General features: G+C 45.4%; 1 protein-coding gene across 2 annotated transcripts; it reads left to right on the top strand.

Annotated features, from left to right (window-relative positions):
• SGPL1 (sphingosine-1-phosphate lyase 1) lies at positions 1-27,133 on the top strand. Of its 2 annotated transcripts, none has more exons than XM_031602921.2 (14): positions 1-61; positions 5,381-5,546; positions 7,398-7,465; positions 9,346-9,493; positions 11,033-11,112; positions 12,583-12,711; positions 18,830-18,918; positions 20,020-20,125; positions 20,612-20,710; positions 21,737-21,886; positions 22,129-22,367; positions 22,763-22,909; positions 23,878-23,998; positions 24,095-27,133. In XM_031602921.2, exons 1-14 carry the CDS (start codon positions 59-61, stop codon positions 24,233-24,235), a joined length of 1,686 nt encoding a protein of 561 aa, XP_031458781.2. In that variant the 5' UTR covers positions 1-58; the 3' UTR covers positions 24,236-27,133. The 2 variants fall into 2 exon arrangements, with proteins under 2 accessions (XP_031458781.2, XP_031458783.2); XM_031602923.2 differs by lacking the exon at positions 1-61 and adding an exon at positions 322-572.

Raw genomic sequence — 27,133 nt, 5'->3', positions numbered from 1 at the left:
GCGGGGCCGGGCCGGCTCGGGGCGCAGCGCGGCGGCGGCCGAGGCGGCAGCGGCGGCGATGGTGAGCGGTGGCGGCGGCGGCGGCGCGGGGACGGGAGGGCGCGGGGCGGGCAGGGACAAAGCGGCGTGCGGCTGCACGCGGCCTCCGGAGCTCGGCCGGCCGGCAACGGGGCCCTCAGCCCGGCTTCTCTAGGCGCGGCTCCGCGTGCCGTGCAGCCGGCCGCAGGCCTCGCGGGGCGAGGGGAGGGTGCTGCGGACGCCGGGGCCGCCCGGTGCCGTCCCGTGGCGGCGGCTGTTGTGTGCGCACTCCCCTCGTGCAGCCGGGGCTGCTCTCCGCCCGGCTTTGCCCGTCCCTTCTGGCCTCCTGAGCGCAGCTCTCCGCCCTGCGAGCGGTGCCCGGGCAGCGGCGGCTTCCTTTCTGCAGAAGAGATTGATGCTTCCTAGAAATTCGCGGGCCGCCGTCTCTCGGAAGTGTTTGATGTGCTGCGAGCCGTTTCCTTTGCCGTCGTAGCTCCCAGGGACCCTCAAAGGCTGTCCGGTCCGACCCCCTGCAGCGAACAGGACGCTTACAGGTGCTCGTAGCCCCGTCCAGCCTGACCTTGGGTGTCTCCGGGGATGGGGCATCCAGCACCTCGCTGAGCAGCCTGGGCTTCACTGCTCCTACAAAAACAAAAGCTTTGTCCTTCTATCTGGTCTAAACCTCCCCTCTTCCAGCCTGAAACTGATTCCCCTCATCCTGTCACGGCAGACCCTGCTAAAGAGCCTGTCCCCTTCCTTCTTGCACTGGTACCTCTGCGAGCTGTTTCAGATCAATGCCCATTTTGTTCTCCAGAAGGCATGCAGAAAGCACTGCGTGACCTGCATCTGAGTGGGTGCCAAGCAGCAAAATGTGTCCGGATGAGTCCCAGCACAGAGCTGAGTGCTGCTCATGTCCTCCAGGGTGCTGGGAAAAGAAGAAAGCATTGCAGGAGCCCGAAGCCGCAACCCCAGGGAGAGCTGTAATGGGTTCACACGGGCTGTGCAGTGAGTGCATCCAGGCCCTCAGAGAGCTGTGCTGTCTGGAGTGTGCCTGGATGTGTGCAGAGGCTTTATAGATCCATTTGTTGTAGTGAGCAAAGGGAATGAGAGGTGCATTGTGTATTTTTTGGGCTAAGTACTTGCTTTTCAGGCAGTTTGGTTTCTTAGCTTGCCGAGGGGAGCATCTGTTAGGCTTTGTACAATAACTGCTCTTTGTGGTTTTTCCCTCGCCCCCACGTGAAATCTGAAACCTAACCTCATTTTGAAAGCCCTTTGGGCTCTCGTAGAACTGCACATTTTTTGAGCCTGGGATCAGCCTTTTCCCATCCTTGTGTTGATAGCTTTACATTCCCCTCTGTGTGGAGCCCCGGGGTGCTGCCGGCCCCGCTCCGGGCTGCTGCCTGTTTGTTTTTGTGCTATAATTAGCCCGTCACTGAGAACTCCCTGTGAACTCCTGGGGCTGGTGGGTTTGTGTGCCTGCCATCGTTTTGCACATGCTGTGTACAGCAAAAGAAATGCTGGAGAAAAAAGGCTTCTAGTATGGTAGTGGTGGGAAAAAAATGCAGCACAGAAGCGTGACCTGGCCTTGATTTTCTTTCAGGGTTCAGCCTGTGTGTCTAAAGGAGTGTGAGTCTTAATTTTGGTGAGATCCTGTCTACTATCACTGCGTGGCCCCACGTCCCTGGGGATGGGCAGCGTGCAGGCCACAACTCGGGCTGTAATTAGGAGTTGACTAACAAATATTCCGTGCCTAGCGCTTATGTAAAGGTATTTGTCATGCTCACGAGGGCTGGAAGCACAAACCAAAACAGTGCACCCTTGGCGAGCCAGGGCATTGCTCAACCTCCAACTCCGTGGCAGGAAGTAGGCTGTGAGACCGATGGCACCACAACAGAGCTGGTCCCGTGTCATCGTACAGGTCAGACGTGCCTCTTGTGCAGGCACAGCTAATTGCTGTCTTCCTCCTCCTTAGGCAGGCGATAAATAAGCAAACTGCTGTTCTTCGGCTTGTTTTTCATTGGGACCTCAGCGAGCTGGCTGTGTTGGGAGAACCAGTCGTAGCAGCTCACGCTGTCATTGCCACAGCAATGTGTGTGTCCCATGTCAGGCTTGACCCAGGCAGTGCAGCGAGCAGCCTCCCTGCTCCATAATTTATGATGTGATGAGTTGTGTGCCATCACCTTGCTCATCAGCCCTGTCAGTAAGGACAGACAGACAACAAACCCAGCGTTAGGGTTTGGGATTCTTGGGTTGGCTACCTGGCTGGGCTGTCTGTGGTCTGCAGAAGACAACCTGGGCCACCCAGCCACTGCTGTACTTGCAAGCGCTGGGCACCGTGTGCAGGGGCTGGAGGTACCAGGTGCCCACCTGGCTGGTTTGTTTTAGGCTGGGCAACGAGTGCTGTGCTTTTAGATAAATAGCTGGGGAATGTATAGACTGGGGTGAAAACTGAGGATGGGGTTTGATCTTAGCAGTACCTCCTCGCACAGATTCTAAGATTCATGCTGCTACCTAAAATAAACTTGCCTTTAAAAGCTGCTTTTACTTTCTGTCCCGCTTGAAGTGTTCTCCTGGGCAGGGCAGATTCTGCTGATAAACCTTTTTTCCACTCTTTGCACAGGTAAACTTTTCAGTGCTTGCACTTTGTGGTGTCAGAAAGGGAAGGCACTTTACCAGCAGTGTGAGGATCCCCAGTATATCGCCTTTATCTTTTTTATCTTTTAGGTTTAAATCTGCAGCAGAGGAAGTGCTGTTCCAGCAAAATTACCAAATCTGCTGTAGCAAGCTTTGGCAATTTTCCCCTTCCTTCTTTCCTACCTTCTGGGGCAGAGGAGCATTGCTGCAGTTCATTTGTCCCCTGTTGTCGTGGTGTGAGTGCTGTATCCCTGGAACAGTTCAGCTGGCTAATGGCTTTTAGAAGTCAAGTCCTAAGGATGTATTCCTAATCGATGTAGCTAAAAATTCAGCATGTAAACTGCTTGGGTTGCTGAGTGCATTAGTGTCAGTACAGATGAATACTGCAAGCCCTAATGGGGGCAGTTAGTATTATATCTAATACCTGGGTTTGTCTTAATGCTCTGACAATTAAGAATAAATCTTCCAGTGGGGCTAAATGTAGGCTGTTTATTTCCCTCGCCTGCTTTCTCTAAGAGAGGGAGCAATGTCTTTGCACGTAGCTGAGTGTAATGAAGACACAGGGTATGTCTGAGTGGTACCATCAGTATTGTGAGTAATTGATAGTCCAGAGGTCTCATATCTTAGTAGATACTTTGGGGCAAACAAACACTTTGAAAATGCTGAGCGTGCAGTTTATCAAGGAGCTGAGAAATTGTGTTGCATTGCTAACCAGCCTTCTGAACTTCAGAGACAAAGATGGGGCAATGTGCATGTGTTGCTCATTCAGCCGTGATGTCTTCATTATGCACCTGTGCTGCCCTTTTTTTTTTTTTTTTTTCTCTTCCCCCTGATCATGTCAATGAAGAAATGCTGCTGTACAGGAATAGTTGTAAGGCTGCATCACAGGTTGCAGACATCCCATCTGGGCTGAGGGCTTTTGAAAAGGAGAGACCCTTGGATTTGCTCACCCCTGTGCTGGGCAGCAGGACTTGCCACTGGAGCTGTGCAGCTGGGCTGAATCTGGAACGCTGACTTATTTTTTCCTCCGTTTCTTATGGAATGCTGATGTGCTGCTGACTACTGATTTCAGTGGAGAGCATGTGGTTTGACACCAGAACATGGATTTGGCAACTTCTGTCCAGAGTTTTCTCCAAGAGTGAGATGAATGTCTTGCCAGATATCGTTTTTAACTTGGCCATTGACATGAGTAACTTCTGTCTAATTTTGCATTCCCTTGTCATTTTGGGCACGAATCTTACAGAATATTCCACTGTCAAGAGAAAACCCACATCCTGCTGTGTATCTGATACAGTAGGGTTTTCTTGCCACTGCTTAACAGCAGTTCTGGAGGCACCAGTGCATTAATGGCTCGGTTTCCACACGTGTAAATGCACTTCCAGCACTGGCTGCGATCCAGACGTGAGCTCTCAGGCGGTGGACCAATGCTGTCCTTGCTGGTTAAGCACTCCTTTCCAGGGGTTTTGCTGAGAAAGCTGTGCAAACTTGATGAAACTTGAGAAGTACCTTTGGTTAGTTGAAAAATGCCCTAAATCTGTGGGTTAAGTCATCTTTGTGGTGCTGGAGCTGGAGGACTGGGCGCTAACCCCACACTACTTAATTGCAGTGGTTTATGTGGCTGGCTTCTTTTGGGGCTGAAGTGGCTGGGGCATTTGGAAACTGTTCTGTGCCAGGCATATGGATGCTAATTTGGCTTCCCGTAGCTGAGGGCTGTTCCTCTTGCCAGACACCTGGTTTAGCCCCACTCATTCTGTTTCCTCCTGCCTGTGTTGGGGTGTGAGTGACACTGCTTCTCTGTGATGCCATGGCACTGTTGGTTTGCTGGAAGTTTTTAGCCTTATATTTGGGATGCTTAAGTGGTTTGTTTTTCTTTCTTTCTTTTTTTTTTTTTTTTTTTTTGTTTTTTAAATTCTCTTGTATTATACATATTTTACTGCTTTTCCTGTGTAGTGATTTCTCATTAGTACTTTTTTGTAAGTACTTTCTCCTTTGACTGTTTGGAAGCTCTTGGCTTTTTTTAGGCTGTTTGTAATCTCTCCAACTATGTTGGGATCATGGTATCATAGAATGGCTTAGGTTGGAAGAGACCTTAAAGACCATCTGGTTCCAACCCCTTGCCATGGGCAGGGTTGCCAACCACAGGTCAGGCTGTCCAGGGCCCCATCCAACCTGGTCTTGAATCCCTCCAGGGATGGGGCACCCACAGCTCTGGGCAGTTATGCCAGTGCCTCACCACCCTCTGAGCAGAAAATTTCTTCCTAACATCTAACCTAACCTTCCTTTGTATGGAATATGATAATTAGTTCTTAACCTTGGAGTGTTGCTTCGTACTCTTATCTTTAAATGTCCAGCCTTAGCTGGACAAATAGCCCTGTTTTTGTGGTACCTGCTGAGTGGTGGCAGTTTAGCTCTCACTTGCTCTGTGGACAGACAGATCCTTGGAAAAATAGTATTGTGATTTGACACAACTGTTTCCCCAGGGCCATGGTATGATCTGTTGATGCTGACTTGGGACCTTGAGACTTACACATCTATCAGTGGCTTTTGGTTGGAAGTCATTGACACCTCTGTGTTCTGTTCAGGAGTTAAGGAAAGTGGGAGGTCTGTTTGCTGAAAAGCACCTTTTTACTCCACTTACATGGAAGGGAGTTCTGTCGTTAAAGCATTTCTGCTGCCATGTTTGTGTGTGTTTGAGTTTTTCTCAGCATCTGTGTTTCCCTTTGCATAGGATGCCATCACTCCCTACAAGGAGATCCTCCAGATGTACTGGGAGAAAGTGACAAGCTTCGTGAATGCCTGCTGTGACGGACTGGAGCCCTGGCAGCTGGTTGGGCTGACATTTTCCTCCACGCTTCTAGCTGTATGGATGCATGGCTTCCTCTTCCAGTCCGAGAGTAAGATCTTGGCATGGGGTTTGCCCTGTGTGGGGAAGGAAGGGGATGCAGTTGTTCTCGTGTAATGGAGGGAAAAGGATGGAATGAGAGCAAGCATTTGTTAAAACATGCCTTCTGCTGCCCATGAGAATTAATAAAACCCTTTTCCAAATTAAGGACGAGTCCTGTCTAATCAATGGAATGTCCCCATTCCTGTAGAGGGTGTGGCAGGCCAGCCTGGAATGTGCCCACATCTCCTTCCCTTCCTTAGGGCTTCCGTGAGCTTCTGGCTACCTCACTTATTTGTCACAGTGCTCTCCAGCTCAAAACCTGGGGAATTTGATTCAGATTCTTAGGGCCTTGTATATATCCACGCACTGTAGCCAAGTGCTTGGATAGTACTTGCTCTCAATTGCTTCCCTTCCGGAGGAGGGAAGTTTGATGTGATGTTGGGAATATGTTTCATCCTCAGGATATTCAAAATAACTGTGTGTGGTCGAGCCTCTTCCTGCTTTGTGATTGCCATGCTGACAGCTCTTCTGTAGGACCTCTTGATGAACCTGCAGTCTGCTCTGCTAGGTGATGGTCAGGAGAGCTGCCTTGTCCCCAGAGCAGAGCAAGGTGCTTTGCCAATCCCTTGTGCCGTAGGGTTATGCTGTAGTGACAGCTTTTTAAAAATAGTCCAGTTTTTAACTTGATGCCTACTTCTCAATAACTGAACACTGGGAACACAAAGCTTTAGCTCAGTGTAGGGTCACACTCACTTCTTGTCTAAAATTTGTACTGTTGCACAATGTTTTAAAAATATTTACTAATGGTTAGGAAATCTAATAAGGCTGTTTGAATTTTTTTGGGAGTCTACAGTTGTGTTTTTTTTTCCCTCAGTGTGGAAGTTCTTAATTAAATGGTCTGCACAGAAATGTGCAACAGAAATGTTATTTTCAGAGTGCTAACAAATATTTGCTCTAGAGCGTGCCAAGCTGCAATTGCTGTCCTCCTGTAGCTTCTCAAAATAGATAGAAGCATATATAAAATGGAAAATGATGGGCCAGTCTAATGCTGTAGACAAGATTGTGAAGTTTTAAAATGGTTGACTACTTTTTTTTTTTTTTTTAAAGCTGATTTACTCTTTCCTGCTGAAAGTGTCCTGTAACTGCCAGTGCTTGATTGAAATGTCCAGATGACTCAAAAGGCATTTTTGGTGGCTGTAAACCATCTCTGTCATCCTGCTTGCATTCCTGCCTTTGAAGTTGCCCCAGGAGTTTTCCGGTGTTTGTCACCAGTGACTTTTCTCATTTCAGTATTTGGGCAGTAGTGGTGCATTTCCCTCCTGTGTTGGATGGCTGAATCCTGAAGAATACTTGTTGCATTCCAGCTCAGTTCATCCTGCTGGGGCCTGGGAGCCTGTCTCACATTGCTGAGCGTTTGCGTGTTGCAGTTCTATTCTGGTTTGAAGATGCAGAGAATACTTTCAAAAAGTATTTTCCCTTTCTGCTGGAGATCTTGCCTTTAGCACATCCTAAACTCCCTTCCTTTGTAAAACTCCATGTGTGGGTGTAAATTCCCATTCAAGTAGGTGCTGTCCTTTCGTACACCTGTGTTCACAGTTGACATGACTTTTCTCAGCAGCCCTAGCAGTAAATTAAGAAAATGAGTCAAATAGTTGGTTCCCGTAGGTAACTGCTGTTGGGCAAACCAGTTCCTTCAGCAGCCTGATATGATTCTCTCTCACCATATCCCCTTTGTGACTGCCTTATTTTAGCATGGATCAGAAATGCTAAGCCTGTGTGGTGAGTTGCAGTGGAATTATTGTGCTCTGAGACTGTTTTTGTTTTTTTAGCATAAGGTTAACTTACGACTTTTCCCTTTCAGGTTTAACATCCCGAACTAAAAAACAGTTCTTCAGACTGTTGAGAAAAATGCCATTTGTTGGGGCTATAGTAAGTATTTGAACAACTTATTGCAATGTTATTTGAGCCTGCAAAGCTATGTTTTGTGTGTCTTTGTTGTCTCTTGTTCCTGTAATCATAATGATGCAAGGATACTGATGCCACTACCTGGTTTAATGAAAGACATAATTTCTGCCTAGTCTTTTTGTAGTAATATTGCACTCATAAATTGGAGGTACCACTTAACCAAGTATCAGTGAGTCCAGAGGCAGAATTTTCCAGTCGTGTTTCTTCTTTGCTAGATGTCAAGAGAATTGCTTGATTGATGGGAGAAGGGGACACGAATGAACTTGTGTGTTCTTCTTGTTCTTCTGAAACAGTGTCTTGTTCTTGAGCAAGTGTGAGATATGCAGGTGTCTGTTGTGCAACGTGGAAAGATAAATCTTTTAATCAGATGGCTGTCCATGTCTTGAGCTCAGATACCTGTTAGCAATAGCTTTATAGCACAAAGATATCAGAAGTTGCTGTAACTGTAATCATTAAGATGAGATGGACTTTAGTGTCTGGAAGATGTTTTTTACATAAAAACTTGAAACTACAGATGTCAGCATGTTTTAGCACGTCATGACTTAATCATCAAGAAATGCTCAGCTTGTTGTTTTTTTTTTTTCCCCTAGTCAGTGATGCTTCCCATTCTTTTTGGTGTGTAGACAGATTTACACGTTGAATCAGTTGGGGCAGCACGAAGGTGCCAGCTCTGTTGTGGGTGACTTTATCAGATGGAAGTAGTAAAGAGCAACCTTTTCCTTTTGACCTTGCTATGGTTGCAGCTATCAAGTTTCTCCCTCAGCCTTCTGGGAATAACATCTCTCTTTCTTTTCACGTTGTGCCCCAGTTTTACTTTCTGGCTGGTCAGATGAACTAAGTGTTAGTTGCCCCCTGCTTCTGTTTGTTTCCTGCCTGTTAGGAAAGGACACCTTCTTGGCCCTTTGTATTCTATTTTGTCCAGGTTTACCTTCTCAGAGCTTAGTACTGTTAAGCTCTCCTGTGCCAGAGGACTCATGCTGTGTCCTATCTGTGTGCTCTTCCTGCTCTTTGCTAGGCTGATACCTGATAACCTATCAGTTGCTGAAAGGAGGCCTTGACTTTGAGGCATTCCAATGTCCAAAAGTCTTTAAAGCTGATAATATTCCAACACCTGTGTTGTTCAGAAGAATGCTTTGAAATGTTTTCTGGGAAGGATTCTGGGCCTCCTGGATGTAGGGTGTGATTAAGAAGGAAGAAATCTCATAACAATGTTTATAAGGGAGTTTTCTTTCATGTTTCAGTTTTCATGAGCCTCTAAACTGTGTGTGTGTTGGCAGATGAGACAAGGTACAAAATACAATGAATCTGAAGACTTCTGTAAATTATGGACTGTGATTTTTAAAAAGCCTTAGTGGATAATAGTGAAATATTTTTGCCTTAAGCTTTGTTGTCTCGTTTATTAAAGAAAGGACTCAGATTTCCCACTGTTCATCAGTATCCATTAAAGTACAATCTCTTTGAACATGGTGGTGTTGTCTGCCCTGTTATGTTAAATGCAGCTGAGCACTGCTCTGCAGTCTCTTGTACTAGCTACTTGGTACAGTTCTGTTCTGTGCCATGTAGCATTCCTTTAGGCAGTTCCCAGTGCTGTTTAGAGACTAGTGCATGGCTGTGAGCATTTCAGGAGGTGTTTTGGACAAGGACAGCTTGTTTTTGGAGGAAGAGGTTGGTAGGAAGGGGAACTGTGAACTCTGCCACGCGTTTTGGTCATAGAGATGGAACAGATCCTAACTGTTCTGCTCACTGGTTTGAAAGTGGCCGGTGAGTTCAACGTCACACACACTGAACTATAGTTTATAATGTGGCCAGTACCTTTGTTGATAGGGTTTTTCTTTCTTTTTTAGATTCAAAAGAAGATTGATGAAGCCTTGAATGATGTCACTTCCAGTTTATCCTTCCTGAAAGATGAGAAGAATTATATCAAAGTGCTGCCAGAACAAGGCATGGACCAGCCTGAAGTACTACAGAAGATGAAAGAGTACAGCTCAAAAGGTACGACTGTGAGACTGCTGCAGCAGGGGTGGGTCCCTTTCACAGGCCTAACATTAGGCTTACTCTGCTAAATGAGATCTAATGACTCCTGCTCGTAGCTTTGTCTTACATATTTCCTTGCTGATGTTCTTCACTTACAAATTTATGTCTGTTTTCCTTCTGGAAGTTACAAAAGCCAGTATTTACATCTTCTAATAGTTTATTCAAGTATTTACATTGAAGTTCCCTTTCTTCCCTAGGAGTTTAGAGCTATCAGTGATGGGAGAGCTGAGAAGAAGAGAAATACAGAGGGAATTATTTGAATGCAGTTTTGAATACATTTCTGAGCAGTTGCCTTGATGTTTGGCTTTTACCAGAAATGTGTTTTCTGTGAAGCCCAATGGAATACTTGTAACAAAAAGAACTTCCAAGCAGTGCTTTTAGGGAATTTCCAGGACTCTTTTAATCAAAGTCATGGTGGTTTGCACCTTCAAAATGCCACTTAAGGAAGGCAAGGCCACTCTGGCTTGAATCCATAAAAGCAGTGTCTGAAACTCAGTTTGAGTTAGCTGACTGATGTAAATGTCTCCACCCTGGTTCACCTACCTATTACTTCTAATGAGCAGATGTGAGTGACTGACTGCCTATCCCTACCCCCAGTCTGAGAAATACTTGGAATTTTCTGCTGGAACACTACTCTGAATACAGGAACAGTTTTGCTATAGAATATGCTCTAACAATTTCCTTTTTTTCTACTTCTGTGTTGTTTGTGCAACTTTCTGTATCTGTCTTCTGTCTGTGTTATTCCTCTTTGTGATTATTCCCTTCCTTCACCGGGCTTTTGTTCCTTTTTCCTTTTTCTTTGGCTTCTTACACATTTGCTATGCCCTTTGAAAGCTACTTGAAGGCTGGACTGTGACTTCGTGTACTCTTGTGAAGCTGATGCCATTGAGTTTTATGCAGGAGAATACAAAGAGACAGGTGGAAAGGCTTTGCTTGGATGTTTGGCAACAGAAAGTAGCCTGGTTAAGTGTGTTGAAACACTGTTACACAGGGTGCCCAACTGATGCTAGTCCATCCACCTGCTCTTGTTTGTTAATGTATCAGGGGCATTTAACTGAGATATCCCACGCTGTAGTTTTGAGCAATACAATCTTGGCCTTTCCATCTTAGTTTACAGCAGTGTGACGGGTGCTCTTTGGATGTGACTAACTTGAGCAACAAGAGCTCAGCTTTGTGGACGGGGGTCTGGGGAGTCTGAGTAGGGATTAAAGTGGATTGCATGTTATGTAACTTCTTGCTGCAGCTAGCTGTTTGTGCTGACACTTTTTTCATTGTTTATTTGTTATTTGCTGTGCCTATGGGGCACAAGATGCCAGAGGCATAGCATTACAGGGCGCTACCTCTGTGGCACAAAAATTATACTTGTTCCTCATCAGTGAAACCCAAAAGCAGAATCCTCATCTGCAGAAATGCTGTGGAGGCTTTCTCTGTGCTCTTCCATGTGCTTTCTGAGAATGGCTGTGCTTGCAACCAGTGTGCTTCTTCCTTCTCTTTCAGGAGATGTACGCTGGGAGGATGGGAAAGTCTCTGGGACTGTGTACAGCGGTGAAGAGAAACTTACCCGTCTGTTAGTGAAGGTAAAGTGCAAGCAGTCTAACTTGGCATCTTAGAGGTTTTTAATGACTTCAGGGTGACCAGAAACCCTCAACGCTGTTCCACTGTATTTCAAGATGAGCAGGAAAGATCTGAAACTGAGATAGCCCAACTCTGAAGACAGAGCCAAGGGTAAATGTAGGTAGAAAGGCATTTATTAGCCAAGCATTTGAGGCTTGCAAAGCTGGCCGCTGTGAAAACAATATGGAGATAACTAGGATCCAATCTGATAAGGTGTTTTGAGTAAGAAAGTAAGAAGCCGAGTGCAAGTGAATTGGAAACTGGTACTGACATAAAATGTTCATAGGTCAGCTTCAGCAAGCCCTGTGATGGATATAACTGCTGTAGGCTGAAGCGAAAGCATCCTTGGCTCTCCTGCTACTGGGTTGCTGTGGGACTTTGGGCTGCAAAAGCTTGACTAAGCAAAACAGAATTGGTCTTGATTTAAGCAAAAAAGGATGTTTGTAAAATGTGTTTCGCATTGGTGTGCAGTCCAAATTGTACAACAATGGGGCACTGGCATGTTTCAGTGGAGTCTTTGTTAGGTCTGTTTACCTAGTCTGAAACCTTCCCCTTTGAGAAGGTTGGAAAAAAAATAAGCAGCCCTCAGGTCTGTTTTTCTGTGTATGTACTTCAAGAGTTGTTTTTGCTAAAGGAAAATCTAGCTTTCTTGCTCCTGGGAACAGCTTTTGTAACAGCTGTAATGAGCTCTGTTGGGTGGTTGCTATTGCTGTTTTCTTCTGGACAAAAATAAAGCTCAGAGCTGCCTTGCTAGAGCAGCGTCACCTTGGACTGAGTGCTGTGTGGAAACATTCCCTCTGTCTGTGCTGATTATTCTCTGGCTTATTTTGCAGTGTTTCTTTCAACATCCCTGCAGTTGCTTTTTGATCGTGGCTGCAGGAGGTCGGAACTGGCCTGTTCCAGCCTCGTCCTGTGAGCTTGCAGTTGCAGAACGAGCATGAAATACTGGTTTCCACAGCCACTTTTGCTGCAGTGTGGGTGGTCAGTTGTGCTTTTCTGGCTGTGTTGGAATTGCCCTTTAATAGTGAACTCAAAAACTGGTTCTGCAAAGCAATTTTTGGGAACTGTATACTGGCCTGCTTTGCATAAAGCAGTTGTAAGGTGTGCATACACCAGGTCTAGGCGTAGTACAAAAGAACAACAGATGTTTGTGTTCTTATTCAAATAGCTAAACCATTAAACCTGCCTTTACAACATGTAATATTGCTGTTACAGAAGCATTCCAGAGATCAGAATGCCCTAGAAAAACAAATGATTTTTTTTTTCCTCCCAGCAATAGCTTCCCAGCTTGTGGTATGCACTCGCAGCAGGAGTTAATACTACAGGTAGTCTGCTTATATACACAGTGTGTGTAGTGTGTTCCTAAATCTGGACCTCTTGCTGATAATCCAAAGCTACATCTGCACAGCTAATTTTCTGTCTCTCTTTTGAAGGTGTATGAAGAGTTTGCCTGGAGTAATCCCCTCCATCCAGATATATTCCCTGGTTTGAGGAAGATGGAAGCAGAAGTAGTGAGGATTGCCTGTAGTCTCTTCCATGGGGGCCCCAGCTCTTGTGGTGCTGTAAGTAACCTGTATCCAAGTGTCACATGAGCTTTTGGGTATTTCTGACTTGAGGTGCTAGCCATCCGTCTGAGGCAAAGATTCTAGTTTATGAGTCTGATGTGTACCAGGGCTTTGAGTAGCTCCTGTCAAGTCTCGTCTCTGAGCTGGAAACCTGTGAACATGTCAGAATGCTGAGACTGAGGACAAGGCTGGCTGGCTGATCACCAGCAAATGGCTCCAGGTACTGGTGATCAAGCAGGCATGGTACTGTACTGTCACTTGTTCTTCCCAGATTTATGAGACCTTCCAGTATAGTGAAGTGGAAACCAGTTCTAAAGCCTCAATGGAGTTCATATCAAGAGTCCAAATGTGTCTCTTAATCTCTTAATGCTGATTTCTTTGAAAGCCGGTCAAAGAACAAAAACTGTGAACCTGCACTGTGAATTATTGTTGTAAAAATAAGCCATAATTTCTTACACTCCTCCCTCTTGGTTTGCCTTTCTGATAGGAGTTCTAAATTCCTCAGGCCACATTCTTTCCCTCTTTGTGGTGTCTGCGACAGTGAGGTCTTATTTCCTAACGTGGTGTTGTGTTGCAGCTGACACAGAGACTGCTTGATAAGTTGCAGAGAAGTAGTTCTGCTTGTGAGAAGCATACAGATGTGATTTTTCAGAGGCTGGGTGTGATATGATATGACTGCTGGCTGTAAATAAGTCAGGGAGGGAGAAGGCCTGCAGAGGCTAAAGATCGGTGGGGAAAGGCAGTGTTGACACGAGTTTATGGGGTGAGCTGGCATTGAATGGGCTTAATTGGTTGTTGGAAACTTTACTGTGTTAAAGAGTTAAGTATTAGATTAGCTGAATGGTAGGGGTAGTTAGGACCAAACTCCAGCTGTATTGAAGACAGAGCTGGATCGTGCAGTGACTAGCAATTTAAGGTGTGATTGCCTTCGATAGCAGGAGGTTGCACCTTGTGACCTGGCTTGGGTTCTGAGTTCTTCAACCCCCTCCACGTGCTGAGTGAGAATGTATTCCTTGTGCCACCCTCAGGTTTAGAGAAGCAGTGCATTTCTTTGTGTCTCAAAATAGCTTGACCTCTTCTCCTTGCTGATCTGCAGAACTGAGGCTGGCCATGGAGAGGGGAGAGGCTGATTCTAAAGATGTTGAAAGTCGTCTTTATCAATAGTGGAGATGTTAATTGATACAAATCAAATAGATAGCTCTGTATTGCTAATTATACAGTTGGAAAACTTTGCTTGTGGTAATCTGCTTGTTCAGTTTTTGTTATGTTAACTGTGCATTGTAAAAGTGTCAACCTTGGCCCTGGGAGTGCGTCTGTGGGGGAAGTAGGATTGTATGGGAGGAGAAGTGTTCAAAATGGTAAAAACTTGCTCCACAGTGATCACTCAGTGATCATAGCCTGTGTGAGACCTCTGCTATTCCTCTTGGGAATCCCACTTTTCCCTCTCTCTTTGCTTTTCCCCTTCCTTCAGAGGGTTGTGCCACAGAGCTGCAGCTTGGAGGGTGTGTGAATGAATGGGGAGGTGTGTAGCCTGCCATGAAACTACGTTATAGCTGGTTGAACAGACAAATCCGTAGGGTCTGGGGGAGGGCTAAATAGATGATTGAATGGAAATGAAAGATTAACTGTATCCCTATAATTATCTTGTCCAAAAGAGTCTCTCCACTGGACTTTCTGCCTTCCTGCCTGTGTCTGGTGGAGCTAACAGCTGTTGGAGAGACATGGGGGGAGATAGGGATCACGTGCTCTTCGGGCAGTTGGGCTCAGGGACTTATTATTTTCTTCTTCCCTAAACAGATTTAGTATTTCAGAATGATTTCTGAAGGTTTGGGCAGCAACAAAGCCATTTAAAAAGAATGTTTTTTTCCAAACTGCTGCTGTTCTTTCTGTCTCTGCAAGGCTGTGCTTCTGCAGTTCTGCTCCAGTACCCAGTGAAGCTGTAAAAGAGAGATGGCTGAGCCAGGCAGGGCATAGTGCTGTGAGTTATCTTTATCTTTGAATTGATCTGTTCAGGAGATCTGTGCTGCTGGCTCTTTCCAGGGAGGTTTCTGGTTTTCTTGATTTGGTTTTGCAGTGTTGTAAAGTTTTTTTTACAGAGGAAAAGCTTTTTTCCTCTGAATTTCACCACCACTCTGAGAAGCATTGTCTGTTGCCAGGTCCCTGTCTGCTGTATTTACTGATGTGATGGAGGAACCTTGGGCAACCTGTCCAGTTCTGTTGGTTTGTAAGGCAGACAGAGCTGGTGCTTCTGAAGAGCTTGCTATTTGGGGGTCAAAGAAGAAAAGTTTGAGCTTCTCAGTAAGGCAAATTCACTTCCTTTTTGTGCTCTAATTTCCATGACACATTGCACTTTGGGGGGTTAATACTCTGGAGCTCTGTCTGGGAAAAGCTGACACGTTGGTGCTGCTCCCAGGGCTCTCTGCAGCCTGGGCATCTCCACGCAGTCTTGCAGTGCAATGTGTGGATGCCTTCCTGAGGGCATCTCTGGAGATCAGTCTGCTTCCTCCTGGAAGATATTTGGTATCTTATACAGATGTTAAAATGAAACATGTTTCAGGTTTCTGAATGTTGTATTAGGTGAGCAGCTTGCATTATTTACAGGAGATGCCTTTATGCGAGGTGTGGGGGCTGTAAGTCTCTGTAAGTTTAAATGCGAACATAAAAATGCTAGCAATTCCTATGTGGGGGCTGTGCAAGCCTGCAGTTTGCCATAAGCTGCACCAAGAGATGGCCCAGGTTTTCAAGTAGTGTTTAAAGGCAATCATTTTTGGCAGTGAGTAGATGCTTCCTATTTGTCACTAGCTACGACTTAGTTCTTTCTTTTAATCACATCACACAAGAGACAGGGTTTGGTGATTTTTGGCTCCCAGGAAATACTAATTGTGATTGGGGAAGACTAATTAAGCTCAGTACATACAGGAGGAATGGGAAGAGAATGTTTTCTTGTCTGATATATTCCTGCTCACAAGGTGCTTTGTTTTGCAGTGGTGGCTCTGAAGATCTCCCCTCTGATGTGGGGAAATCACAGGTTTTGTGCAAGCCTCTGTGTGTTTTGTTTGTTTGTATTTGTAAGCAGTTTTTTTAAACTTAGAGAAGGGGCAATTTTGAATAAAGTGCAGAGGAAAATTGTGTGTGGGGCACATGTGTCTATTTGATGTCAATCTCCCTGTGAATTCTTTGTGCTTTGCAGCTGAGCACAGGCGAGGAGCCAGAATCAGAAGATACAGACCCAAGCCTCCTACAGAAGCTGGTTTGTCTCTTTCTCCCAAATTTGGGGGCTCCAGACTTGGTCACAGAGGGTCACAAAGCTGCCTGCTCATTTGGCACAGGAGTTGAGCAGTGGGATGTGAGTGCTGTGTCCTGGGGAGCTTAGACTCTGCCTTGTCCTTCTGCAAAGCTGTCAGCTTTTATCTGTGATGACAAGTAGGTCACCTTGTGAGAGATAATGGGTGGAATTTACAAGCAGTGGGCTTACAGGGGCTTTACACGAGCTTGCCACTATGCAATGGCCTTATGGGTTGTGGTACACTTTGGCTCTAATGCTGCAGTAGAAATAAATCGTAGCTCACTATTTTATTCATCACGTAGCTCACCTCAGGGGAACTTTGCTCAGATCTGTCTCCAGGGTCTGAATGAACGTGGTGAACTAAGCAAAACATTCTAGAGACTGCGAGCTAAGCCAGGGCTCTTCTGTGTCAGGCATCTTAACAGTGGTGTGGCAGAAGGCCTGCTTTGGGGACTGTTCCTTCTTGGTGTTTTAATGCTGAGGCTCCAGAGTGCCGGTGTCTGGAAGGAGTGAGCAGTAGGAGGGGCATAACAAGTTTAAAGAGCAGGAGGGATATTTTTTCCCCTGTGCTTTCTCCTTCCTCTCTCCACTTGGAAAAAACAAGGAAGAACAAAGAAAGTGTGTTTGTTTGCTTTTTCCCATGTGGTTCATCTGGCTTCCCCAGATAGTATGGGATTGGAAAGCTGCTGAAAGCAATGCCAGCTCCCAGCCCTTCTCCCTACAGCATTGCTTGTGCGTCTGGACTTCCATTCTGAGAAGGGGAAACACATCTGCATGTGCTGTGGGCTGAATCACTGCATGCTGGCTGGCTGCTGTGGGTGGTGGGGATATTGGGTCCTGTGATGGTGGTTCAGGCTTGGGCTGGTGCCTGCGAGGAGGATCCGTCCTGGATCTGTGACAAAGTGGGACACTGACCTCCTTGTGCTGTGTGCTTCAATATTTGCATGCAGGTGGTGAGCCGGTGCATTGTGTGTAAGGGCAAGGCGTTGGTGGAAAGACTGCAACAGGAATAAGGCTGTTTTTGCGGAGGTTGCTTCTTGGAGAGGATAGAGGTAGGGCTGCTTGCTCAACAAGGACACACATGGTCATGCACGGTGTCTGTTGCTCAGCACTGTGAATCCCAACATACCCAAATTGTGCCCAGTACTGTTTTCACAATCCTTGCAAAGCTGTAAGCAGTGTTGCAAGCTATATTGCAAATATACAGTTATTCTGATCCTCTTCCCCCACCCCACAGTAGGGAGTCCATGTTATGCCAGCTGTTATTTTCTAAAGATGATAGCTGACAACTTTACAGATCTTTTCATAACAAGGATTGAGAAGTGAATGACGCAGGCCATAAAATGCTTAGGACATTGTGTTTCTCCTGCCATCTATTTGCTGCACAACAAATGCAGTGATTTCTTTACCCAGTGTGAAGCTCCGTTAGGTTTACTCAACAACAGCTGTTGCTTTACAAACTGGAGAGGAAAGAAAAAGCAGAAATGTTCAGTGGTGAGACAGTGACTTCCATGCTGCCTGTGGTGGCAGCTGCTGCTAGCTTGCATTCTGTTAAGATATGTGGCAGACTGCTTTTCGTGCCTGTGAACTTTGTTCCTTTTCTCTGTGCTTAAAGTTGAGTCATTGTCACAGTCACGCTTCTTTCTTGGGTTTTGGCATTTTGCAGCGATGTCAGTGGGGGAAAACCAGCAGAAAACCCAGACTGGCAGAAGTCACAAGGCATACAAATGTGATTGCATGCTTCTTCTGTTTATTTGGGGTGTGGTGTTAAAAGGAGAAGTATCAGAGTATTCTGCAGATTTGGGGATCTCAAAGCAGTCCTCCATATGTGCTGTCACATTGGCCTTTCTTTCACCCAACCCTGTACCCCTGTCTCAGGTACCAGGCCTCCCCAAGGTATGTCTCTCCCAGCTCAGCAGTGACAGAAGCATTGGCGCCTGCAGGCTGCTTGATAAACCAACCTCATGTTTTACTGGATTCAAATTGTACTTTGAAAGGTTTGCACTCACACTTTTCTGTCCCTTGCACATCAGGACTCATAAATGTTGTCTGAAGAGAGATAGTTGTCCAATTAGAGGAACTTACGTTTCATTTATTTATTTGCAGGAAGCTCTTGAGTATGCAGTAGTAAACTTAGTCAAACAGCTGGCATGTACCCTCCTCTCTTCCATTTGTGATGCAGAGCTCCTTGTTCACCTGAGGTCAGGATGAAGGATGTGAGCTCAGCATGGGCAGTGGGTTGTATGGATGCAGAAATTCCTTCTGAGGTCCTTGAGGGCTTACAAGGTCCAGCCTTGTAAGGACCAGACCTTGGCTGGCTTCTGCAGAGCGGGCTCAGCACTCTGCATCGCTCCCAGATCTGGGAAGGTTTCCTGGCTCAGGAGCAGTGCCAAGACCAAGCTGGCTCCAGGCCTCAGTGTGGCACTGCTCCAAACCTAATAAACTCTGCTGTACTTTGATTGGCCAGATAAACAGTGCCCGGGTAATCAAGGGGGTAAGTATGTGCTTGTAGTTTCATGAGGAATGGTCATCTCTGACAGCTAGTGACTGTGCAGTATGGTTCCCTCTCATTAGGCATCTGTGCTTTTATTTTATTTATCTTGAAACAGAGAAGTCAACATGTAGTTAAGTATGCACTTTCAACCTGGATGTCAGAAAACAACCTTAAGCTGCTCAGTGCCCTTGAAAGCCTGAGTTGTCCTATGCATCTTCTGCCTCCAAACACTGCTGGGCAGAGATGCTGTGGCAGCATCCCACTTTCTGTTTTCCTCTGCTGCAGCATCCACATCAGAGGCCATTTTCCTTATTTGTTTCTTTTCTTCACAACAGATGACATCTGGGGGAACAGAGAGTATTCTGATGGCTTGCAAGGCGTATCGAGACCTGGCTTATGAGAGAGGCATCAAACATCCAGAAATGTGAGCAATCCTTTGTGGCTGGGATTTTTCTTTGTGGCCTTGCGACTCGCTATCCTTCAGAGTTGAGGTGGCTGCTAGGCCCCAGCATTCCTTCATTTCATAGGCTGCTGCTACCTCTTCCTTGTCCATCTCTTTCTGAAGGCCCTGAATACAGGAGGGAACCCTGGGTTGAGGGGAATTGCAGAAGCGCAGGGACCTTGGAGCAGCTGGGGTGCCAGGTGTGAATATTGGCTGCGGAGCTGTTGTAGCTACACCATGCAGAGTATTTTTGCAATACCTGCGTGCAGCTGTAGCCAGGGCCTGCTCATAGCCGCTCTGAGCTCCTCTTGAGCTGAGACTGCAAGGCACTTTGAAGTATTTAAGGGTTTTGATTTATTCAGATCAAAGAGGGTTTAGCCTGAAAACTCCGGGATTGATTGGGGCTGAAATGAGGAACTGTGCTAATCGTTAGACTTCTAATAGAGGATTTGCTCTCTAATGTGCTTTTTTTTTTCCTAGACAGTGCATCAAAAATGTTTCTCTGGTTAATTGCTTAAGAGGGGAACACATAAAGAGAGATAAAATGATGGTGTTCATCTTCTGCTGAATTCCTGTGGCTCTTTTCTTCCTTTTCTAACAATTTTGTATGCTATTAAAGGCCCCGGTAAAGATGTGGTGCCTTAGAAAACAAGGTTAACTGAAGCGGTTCAGACACTGCCACTGGAGATGGCAGACATCAAATGTTATGTTATTTCAGTGTACTTTTTGCTCCTTGCTTTTGTATTGTCATGTGCCCCTCCTGAGAAGGGTGAGGGTTTGGAGACAGTAAGATATTGTTTGATATGACAAGAAGTTAACTTTCTTAGGAGCTCCTGATTCGCGGGAGAGAATGCAGTTGGAACAGAATGACTTTATTAGGCTTTCTTTGGATTGTTTCATCCAGAATAGCGCCTGGTCTTTCTTGTGCCAGTTGAAACACGTGCTTGGCCTGGTTGTGACCTGTCCCCAAGGGGAAGAAACACTGAAATACCTGCAGGCTGAATTCTTTTCTCTTTACTCTCCTGTCTGTGTTAAGACTTACATGCTGGCTGGGTTGAAGTATGTGATATGTTACTTTTCTAGGTTGGTCCCGGTGAGCGCTCATGCAGCATTTGACAAGGCAGCACACTACTTTGGAATGAAGTTGATTCACATCCCATTGACCAAGGCTATGGAAGTGGATGTTCAGGTATCACTCCAGTCAGTGTGGAACTCTTTTCTGTGGGGAAATTAGCATTACGCAGGTAATAGCAAAGAATCTACTTACCCAGGTAGCAAGTCAGTGGATGGAGAGAGATGAACTGCTTCATGAGTATAAGGAAGGACAGTGAGAATAAAAGTGTCATTGCATACAAGATTTTGGTTGAAATAAGTGGATGTAAACCATCCTTTTGTCCTCTGCCATTCATTTAGCATGAAATAGTTTACATATTTTAGAAATAGTTACAGGTTTCAGATGAGGATGAACAAAACAACCTGTTCTAGTATTTCCAAGTGGATAAGTTAAATGACTCAGCTGCTGTCTTCTCATGCTTATAGCTCATCACTTTGCTTTCTGTGGGCTTTCTGTTAGATTTTAAGACCAGGCGCTGCATGTTCTATTTTTTTTTATCTTTTTTGGCAGGGTGGCACTTGGTAAATGGAATGTGAGCATCTTCTCTCTTTAAATCTTCAGGCAATGAGGAGAGCTATTTCGAAGAACACAGCCATGTTGGTCTGTTCTGCTCCCCAGTTCCCACATGGAATTATGGACCCCATCGAAGAGGTGGCAGAGGTAGGATGCTCCTGGGGCTTCTAAGTGCTGTAGCAATAATACTTTTGCATTGTTCTACACAAGAAGAGCAAGCAGAGAGGTGTGCCAGGATCCTAACCCATGAATCTGATGAGAGACGCAAATTGGTGGGAATGTGCTACTGCCATTAAATCAATTGTTAGTCAACAGCAGCATATGCAGGACATGATCTGGAATGGAGGAATGCAGGATTACCTTTTTTTTGCACTTACTCAGTAACTTCTGTGGGAGGTTAGGCTTTAAATACCAGATGTTACCTCTGGGCATTGTCATATAACTGTTTGCGTGGTGCTGGATTTGGACTTAAGCTGCTGCATGCAGTGTGATGTGGCAAGGCAAAGTGACAAGCACATGCTTTGTCTCTGAACTCCCAAGCCTCTGCCATGAACTTCTGCTTCACTGAAGGCAAGTATTGTTTCTGTAACTTAAAGCTTTGCCGCTCTCTCTGTGAAACCAGCCAAAAGGATTTGTCCTTTGATATCTGAGAGGAAATAACAGCAAAATAGTCCACCTTGTAAAAAGGCTTTGATTTAGGGCCACTGGTTATAGCAAGCTTGGTGCAGAAGTCAGAGGAATGTGTTGTGAGGAGAAATCAAAGGGCCGGGATCTCGGTTCAAACACGCCTCTTGGTTTTGCTTTCCTTGTTCCAGTTATTTCTGTTGTATGTAACCAGCCAGGGCTTCTGACTTTCTTTTCATTTGGAGCATGTCCTCACGCTTTCTCGTGGATACTGCTGTCAGACCAAGTCGTCTCATCTCTGTGTCAAATACAGCAAGCTGCCCAAACACAAAGATTTATCTTGCTGGTGCTGTCTAAACATGCAGAAGAGGCTGGAGAAGGCATCCAACAAGTAGCCAGTCCTTCCTGGTCTCCTGTCCTCAACGGGTTGAGGGTGGCATGATGTTCTGAAAAGGTTCAGAATGCTTTCAAGTGTGAAATACTGGCTACCCCAACTAACTCATGTTCTTTTCCGATTGCGTTACTCACTCAAATCTCATTTGCATGCAGCTTGCAGTGAAGTACAAAATCCCCTTCCATGTCGATGCCTGCCTAGGTGGTTTTCTCATTGTTTTCATGGAGAAGGCCGGGTTCCCTCTGAAACGTCTGTTTGACTTCCGAGTGAAAGGTGTGACCAGCATTTCTGCTGATACCCACAAGGTAAAAATGAGTGAGAGAGTTCTTCCAATGCTTTCATTCTGGGGGAGCGATTTCTGATGCCATCCTTGGCACCAGGCATTTCTTTCCTGCAATGTAGAGGAGTGCTGAAGGGCAGGGGCAAGGGTTCGGGTGCTTTGTGCAACATGCCTGTGGGCAAGTGGGTTGTGGTAACCGTGTGTAGTAGGCGCTTGACGGTGCTGCTGAGTCCTGCTGCTTTTTAATGCCTTGTTACCCCCTTGCAGTATGGCTACGCTCCCAAGGGTTCCTCTGTGGTGCTGTACAGCGACAAGAAGTACAGGAGCTACCAGTACTTTGTGGCACCCGACTGGCAAGGGGGCATATACGCCTCCCCCTCCATAGCAGGCTCCAGGGCTGGTGGAATCATAGCTGCGTGCTGGGCAACTCTGATGCACATGGGGGAATCGGGCTACGTTGAGGCCACGAAAAGGATCATAAAAACAGCTCGCTTCCTTGAATCAGAGTACGTGTGTGCCTTAGCTTTTTGTTTTTTGTTTTTTTTTTTTCTGGGGTTTTTTGTTGTTTTCCTAGAGAAGCTATTGCATATTACTCAGGGATCCACTGGATAGTGACAGGAGAAGATACTTGTTTATGCCCAGGTTGTCTGCCCAGTGCCAGACTGTTGAGGGGCCTGGAGTGGAGGGGTGCTGGCATCTTTATTTAGCTGGTTTTGCTCCAAGAGTTTCTTCTGACTCTTTGCTTCAAGAGTGTTTTCTGCTTTTTCTTCTTTCCTTCGGTAGGCGCGTGCTCTGGTCTGTTCCTCTCTTCCCTTGAGACCCCAGATAGATAGACTAAATGTCCCTTCCTGCCATTTCCTTGTAACCCTGCTTAGTCATTTCTTTTTAATGTTCTTTCAAGGTTGAGAAAAATTGACAGCATCTTCATTTTTGGGAAACCTGAGGTGTCTGTCCTCTCCATTGGTTCAGACATGTTTGACATTTATCGGTTATCTAATTTGTTAGCTGCAAAAGGATGGAACTTGAACATCTTGCAGTTCCCACCGAGGTGAGTTTGTGGTCATGCTGTTGTAGACAGAGGAGCAATGTGCATTGCCAGAGTATGCAAGATAGTCGTCTTTAGGCCACCTTAATTTGCTGAGTGGTATTGCCTGTTATCTGATAAATTGTATGTAGACTTCTTCTCTGTGGAGAAGCAATTATGTTTGTGATTGCTCTTATATAGCAGCGATAGTAATATTAATGAGCCTGGCAGAGGGCATAACTGGGCTCCCTTTCTATTTATCTCTGCTTAGTGCAAGCAGAAAAATGTAGATTGCTGGGGCTTTATCTCATGTCTGCTAGTGAGTACACGTAGATTTATTTGGTTAGTTTTTTAAATATGTTATTCCTGCCCACTGAAGAGAAAGGTAATTGAAAGAGCAGTGAAGGACCAGTCATTTTCAGTGATGTTTCCAGCTTGATGTCAAAGAAATGTTTGTCCAAGTTGGTTGGGTTTTTTGTTTTCCTTTTGTTTTTGGTTTTCGGGTTTTTTTTTTGAATAGGTGGAATTTGCCTTTCTGGGGGTGAGAGGGACAAATGTTCTAAAATGGAGCTGCACTGAAAATTTTAGACTTGCAGTTGTAGATTTGAAGAGGAGACTAGAGAGCCTGAAGTAATAGCTTGGAGGTGTGAGTAGCTCTGCTCCTCCTGGTGGGTGCTGACTTCCATGCTGGGGGTAGCTGGTAAGGTAGTGCAGACCTTTAACCATCTACGCTGACGTCAGGAAGGAAAGGTGAGCTGCCACCTTGCAAAAGAAGAGTTGAACTTCCTGCAGGTTGGTTCTAACAAGTATTTTGCAGGGGTTATCTATAACTGGAAAGAAATGAATAATCTTTTCCCTTAATACCACTGAAATGTTAATTTAAGGAGGTAGGCAGTTGTTACTGGCTAGAGAAGGAGCTGTCAGTTGCTGTGTAAATGTGCAGCTGACATACACAAAGTGGCTAATCTCTCCTCTCTGCCCTGCCTGCCCAGCATTCATCTTTGCATCACACAGTTGCACACGAAACCTGGTGTGGCTGAGCAGTTCCTGAAAGATGTCAAAGACAGCATTGAGGACATAATGAAGAATCTCAACGCCAAGACCACAGGCATGGTAAGGATCCAGAACCTGATCAGTGTGTGTGTGCAGGGTGAGCTTGTTTCTTGAATGACATTAATGATCCCATGTAATGACCTCTTCTCTGCTTAGGGAGCCATCTATGGAATGGCCCAGTCCATCCCAGACAGGAGCTTGGTAGCAGAGATTTCCCTGGCATACTTGGACGGCCTGTACAGCACGGATGTTCCTGGCAGTGAAAAGCACATGAACGGCTCTCCTGGCCACAACTGACTGTAGCACAACAATAGGTGCCTTGCCAGCTAGCACTGGGGTGGTTCTAAACGTTTTCTAAGGAAGGAGATTGCAGTAAGCCTTTGTTCTTAAAGTTGCAGGTGTGTCGGCAGCTTGATGTCAAACTTTGTTCCCCATCTTTGTCTACTCTGAAATCTGCATTATTTTCATACTCAGCTTTAGTCCTAAGGCTTTTCTTCTCCTCCCCCTGTATATTTTCATCATGGTTACCGATGATGAACTAAATGTCCATTCCACATCTCCAGATTCCTCAGGTATTCTGTATGTCTCTTTATTCCTTGCTGTTTCTTCTCCTCAGACTGTGTATTCAGCTGGTGTCCAGCCAAGCCAAGCATTAGATTTGAATTCTCACATTGTGTTCCAAAGCTTCACTCTTCCCAGGAGTTGAAGGTAGAAAATAAATCGAAAATGTTGTTTTCTTTTGAGTATTCCTCCTAGCTACTGCATTTAACAAACTGTACTGGAAGCCTTATATATCTATGTAATTCAAAGGAAAGATGGTCGCGTTACTCTTTAAAATCCCCTCTGGAGACCTGACTGCAATCATTATCTGTTGAGGGATGGGGAGGGGAGGACAACACACAATCCTTTTCTGGAATCTCTCCATTTGAATAACAGCAAAAATAGAAACCCAGTGGGTGGTATACAGAGAGGAACTGAACGGTACTGAAAACCTTAGGTACGTAGTATCTGTTTTGCTTCCCTGCCTCTTCTGGAAGACATGCGTTTACCACCTAGAGTGCTGTTGCACCTTGCACAGTTCTGGAGGGATGTGCAAAACAGTGATTTCACTGTTGAAACTTGAAGGTTTTGCACTATCTCACAATGCTGTAGTTGAGTCAGTCAAGCCCTGGCATTGATGATAGCTGGGGACTTAATGTGCAAATGTATGGCACCAAAGCTGACCTTTTTTTAAACCATAGTCCTTTAGTATAACAAGGTGACTTTTGTAATAGGAATTAGCAATTTCTCTGCTCTTTGCACTGATTCTTTTAAGGCACATTCTCGAAAGGGCATTCACCATTGTGCCTTGATGCTTCTCTGGCTTTTTATGGGATGCCAGGGAGGGTTTGAGGGGTCAGCTGTTGACTGCAAGGTTAGCTGCAGCCATTTCCTTATGGTACTATATTGAAAACAAAACCTCAAAGGTGGACTGGCCTCAGGTAAACTATGCTTGCCTGTAAGGTAGAATAGTAGTGCTGTTGAGCCAAGTCCCTTCACAGTATTACAAGGATGCTGGCATAGTTCTGACAGGTAGAAGATAGGATGCAGTAAGTTGGAGGTAAAAGAGCTTTGGGCATATGTCTCACCCTTCCTGTTTTTCTCCACTGTTTTTACTGGGACAGAGCAACGTGAGGTGGTTGTTGCCTTAAGGATGAGCTAGATTCTCTCGAGTTGTTAAACAGGGCTGGAGTTACTCCTGGAGGTCTTTCCCATGTGCCTGCTCTCAGCTTTCTGCAAGTTACGTAGAGTTTCCCAGGCATGGTTCAGCATTTGGGAGAACACTGTGCCGTGACTACAGCATCTGAAGGCATCTCTGCCACAGGGGCTGCTTGGCCCTAACCCGACTCTCACTGGTTTGACAAGCCCAAGCACACACTTGCACAATAATTATGCAGAGTGAGAAGGCTTCTGAACAGCTATCACACACGCAAGTGTAGCCTTTTGCCCAGTGGGGAAGAATAACTTGCTTTTTAACAGGTTTATTCTCAGTGCTAGGAGATGAAGTATTTTGGCCATCGCCTGTCGTTGATGACTCTGTGCATGGCTCTGAGCTCTTCTGGAAACATCACATTTGAATTGTCTGTTGGTGGTGTTCCAGCTCTGGCATTTGTGCTGGACCTCCTTATTCTGTTAACATCTTACTAATGTGATCATTATTGCATCTCTGAGTTTGCTGTACTGTGGAGAGTCTGAAGTGTCTGGCTACTGTGATGGTTCTCTTTGAACCAACATTTGGAAAACATAAAAAGGGAGCTGGTCTTTTTGTTCCTGCTTTCAAAGATAATGGGGAAGGAATAGAGTGGGGTGAAGGAGAGGAACTCCTTCCTCTTCCCTGCTTGCCTTCTCCCCCAGAGGAGGTTGATGGATCTGATGGATCAGTGCTCCCTTTCATATTTTCCTGTGTATTTCAAGATGTTATTTGTAAATCACTGTATTCTATTCTGGATTCACCTACTAGTAATATCTGTGGGATTAATTGTTTATTATGTATTTGTTCTATTATTATAAATGTAATTTTGTGGTCAAGAACAGGCCACTGTAATTTACTGCTGTGTAGTCTTTATTCATCCTTGTTATCTAACATGTAATCTGCATCTCCTTTGTCATGCCAAATGGTTTTAGTGAAAATTGAGAGTAACAGGTTCAATAATTGTTTAAAAGGAAGAAAAAAAAAATGTGAAAAAGAACAATTGTATGGACTGGATTCTGATCTGGAATTGGATATGGCTTTAGACCTGGAGGGATCTTCCCAACTGTTAATTCCTGTGAGATTTCCGACTGGCCAGGTTTTCCAGGTGAGACGCTAGATTTGTTACTTGCACAAAGCACTCCTGAAGGAGTTGGGTGCTCAAAAGGTACTAGACTGAATAATATCCGGTGTGATGGACCAAGAAGAGATGTCTGTCTTCATGCCATGGATTTCCTCTGCACTTTTCTGATGACTTAGAAGAGTGGAAGGGTTGCATACAATACAATAATATCTTGCCCAATAAACTCGCACTGAATGTTTTTAATGAATGAATGGGATCAGTTCCTCTGATGGCAGTATTCTGTATTGCTCTAGTTTGCCAGTGTAAAACTGTAGGCTGAAATAGCTGACAAGATGGTGAAGATGGGCCTAGTTTGTATTAAAGTGGTGCATTGAGCTACCTA

This window comes from Phasianus colchicus, chromosome 8 (genome assembly GCF_987193195.1).
Source record: "Phasianus colchicus chromosome 8, bPhaCol1.hap1.1, whole genome shotgun sequence".
Lineage (NCBI taxonomy): Eukaryota > Metazoa > Chordata > Aves > Galliformes > Phasianidae > Phasianus > Phasianus colchicus.
Note: the sequence above shows the minus strand (reverse complement) of the source record. Positions and strands in the feature narration are given on the sequence as shown.